At 67.4% G+C, this 703-nt stretch overlaps 1 protein-coding gene across 1 annotated transcript in view; it reads right to left on the bottom strand.

Moving 5' to 3' along the window:
• Positions 1-697, bottom strand: part of INHBB (inhibin subunit beta B) — a 5,514-nt gene extending 4,817 nt beyond the window's left edge. Inside the window, exon 1 of the mRNA XM_006920996.2 lies at positions 411-697. Within this exon, the coding sequence (XP_006921058.1) occupies positions 411-597 (187 nt within the window). The 5' untranslated portion in view covers positions 598-697. The remainder of the gene's footprint in view (positions 1-410) is intronic.
• Positions 698-703: the final 6 nt, after the last annotated feature.

Below are 703 nucleotides of genomic sequence, written 5' to 3' on the forward strand. Positions count from 1 at the left end.
GCCCCACGGATATCAACAAGCACACACATCTCCATCCACACTGCTAAGCCTACACTCCGATCGTGGGAAACAAAAACATTAAGCAATCACCAAGCAAGTGCCCGCGGAGCAAGGGCCGCACGCATCTGCAGGGAGGGGGACGCGTGCCCAGAGGCGCTGGGGCCGGATTCCGGAGAGCAGGGTGGAGGGCAAAGCTTTCCGCGGCGGGAGTAGGGGGAGCAGAAAGGGGTCTGCTGGCTGGTGGTTAAAAAGACGGCAGCCGAGACGGAGCGCACAGGGCTAGGGGCAAGAGGCCGGGCCGGGAGTCCGGGACCGCGAGCACGCGCTGGCTGCGGCGGCCGGAGCAGGCAAGAGAAAGGGGTTCAGGAGGGAGAGAAGACCACGGCTGGCAGACCGCGGGCCCGACCCACCTGTCTCGGCGAAGCTGATTATCTCGGAGATGCGCTCCTGGCCGTCGGCGCCCGGGCTGGCGTGGCCGTCGAGGTGCGGGATTTCCACGCGGCCGTCCTCGCGCACCTTGCCCGCGTGCAGCTTGCGCAGAGCCGTGACCATGGCGGCCTTGGGCACTGCGTGCGTGATGTTGGGCCGGCCCCGCATCTGCAGGCGGCTCAAGATGTGCCGCTTCACTGCCTCCAGAAAGTCGCCGTCCACCCGGCCCAGCTCCTCTGGCCGCCGGAAGCCGCCGCACGACGTGCAGGTGTCC

Source organism: Pteropus alecto, unplaced genomic scaffold (genome assembly GCF_000325575.1).
Source record: "Pteropus alecto unplaced genomic scaffold, ASM32557v1 scaffold3, whole genome shotgun sequence".
Classification (NCBI taxonomy): domain Eukaryota; kingdom Metazoa; phylum Chordata; class Mammalia; order Chiroptera; family Pteropodidae; genus Pteropus; species Pteropus alecto.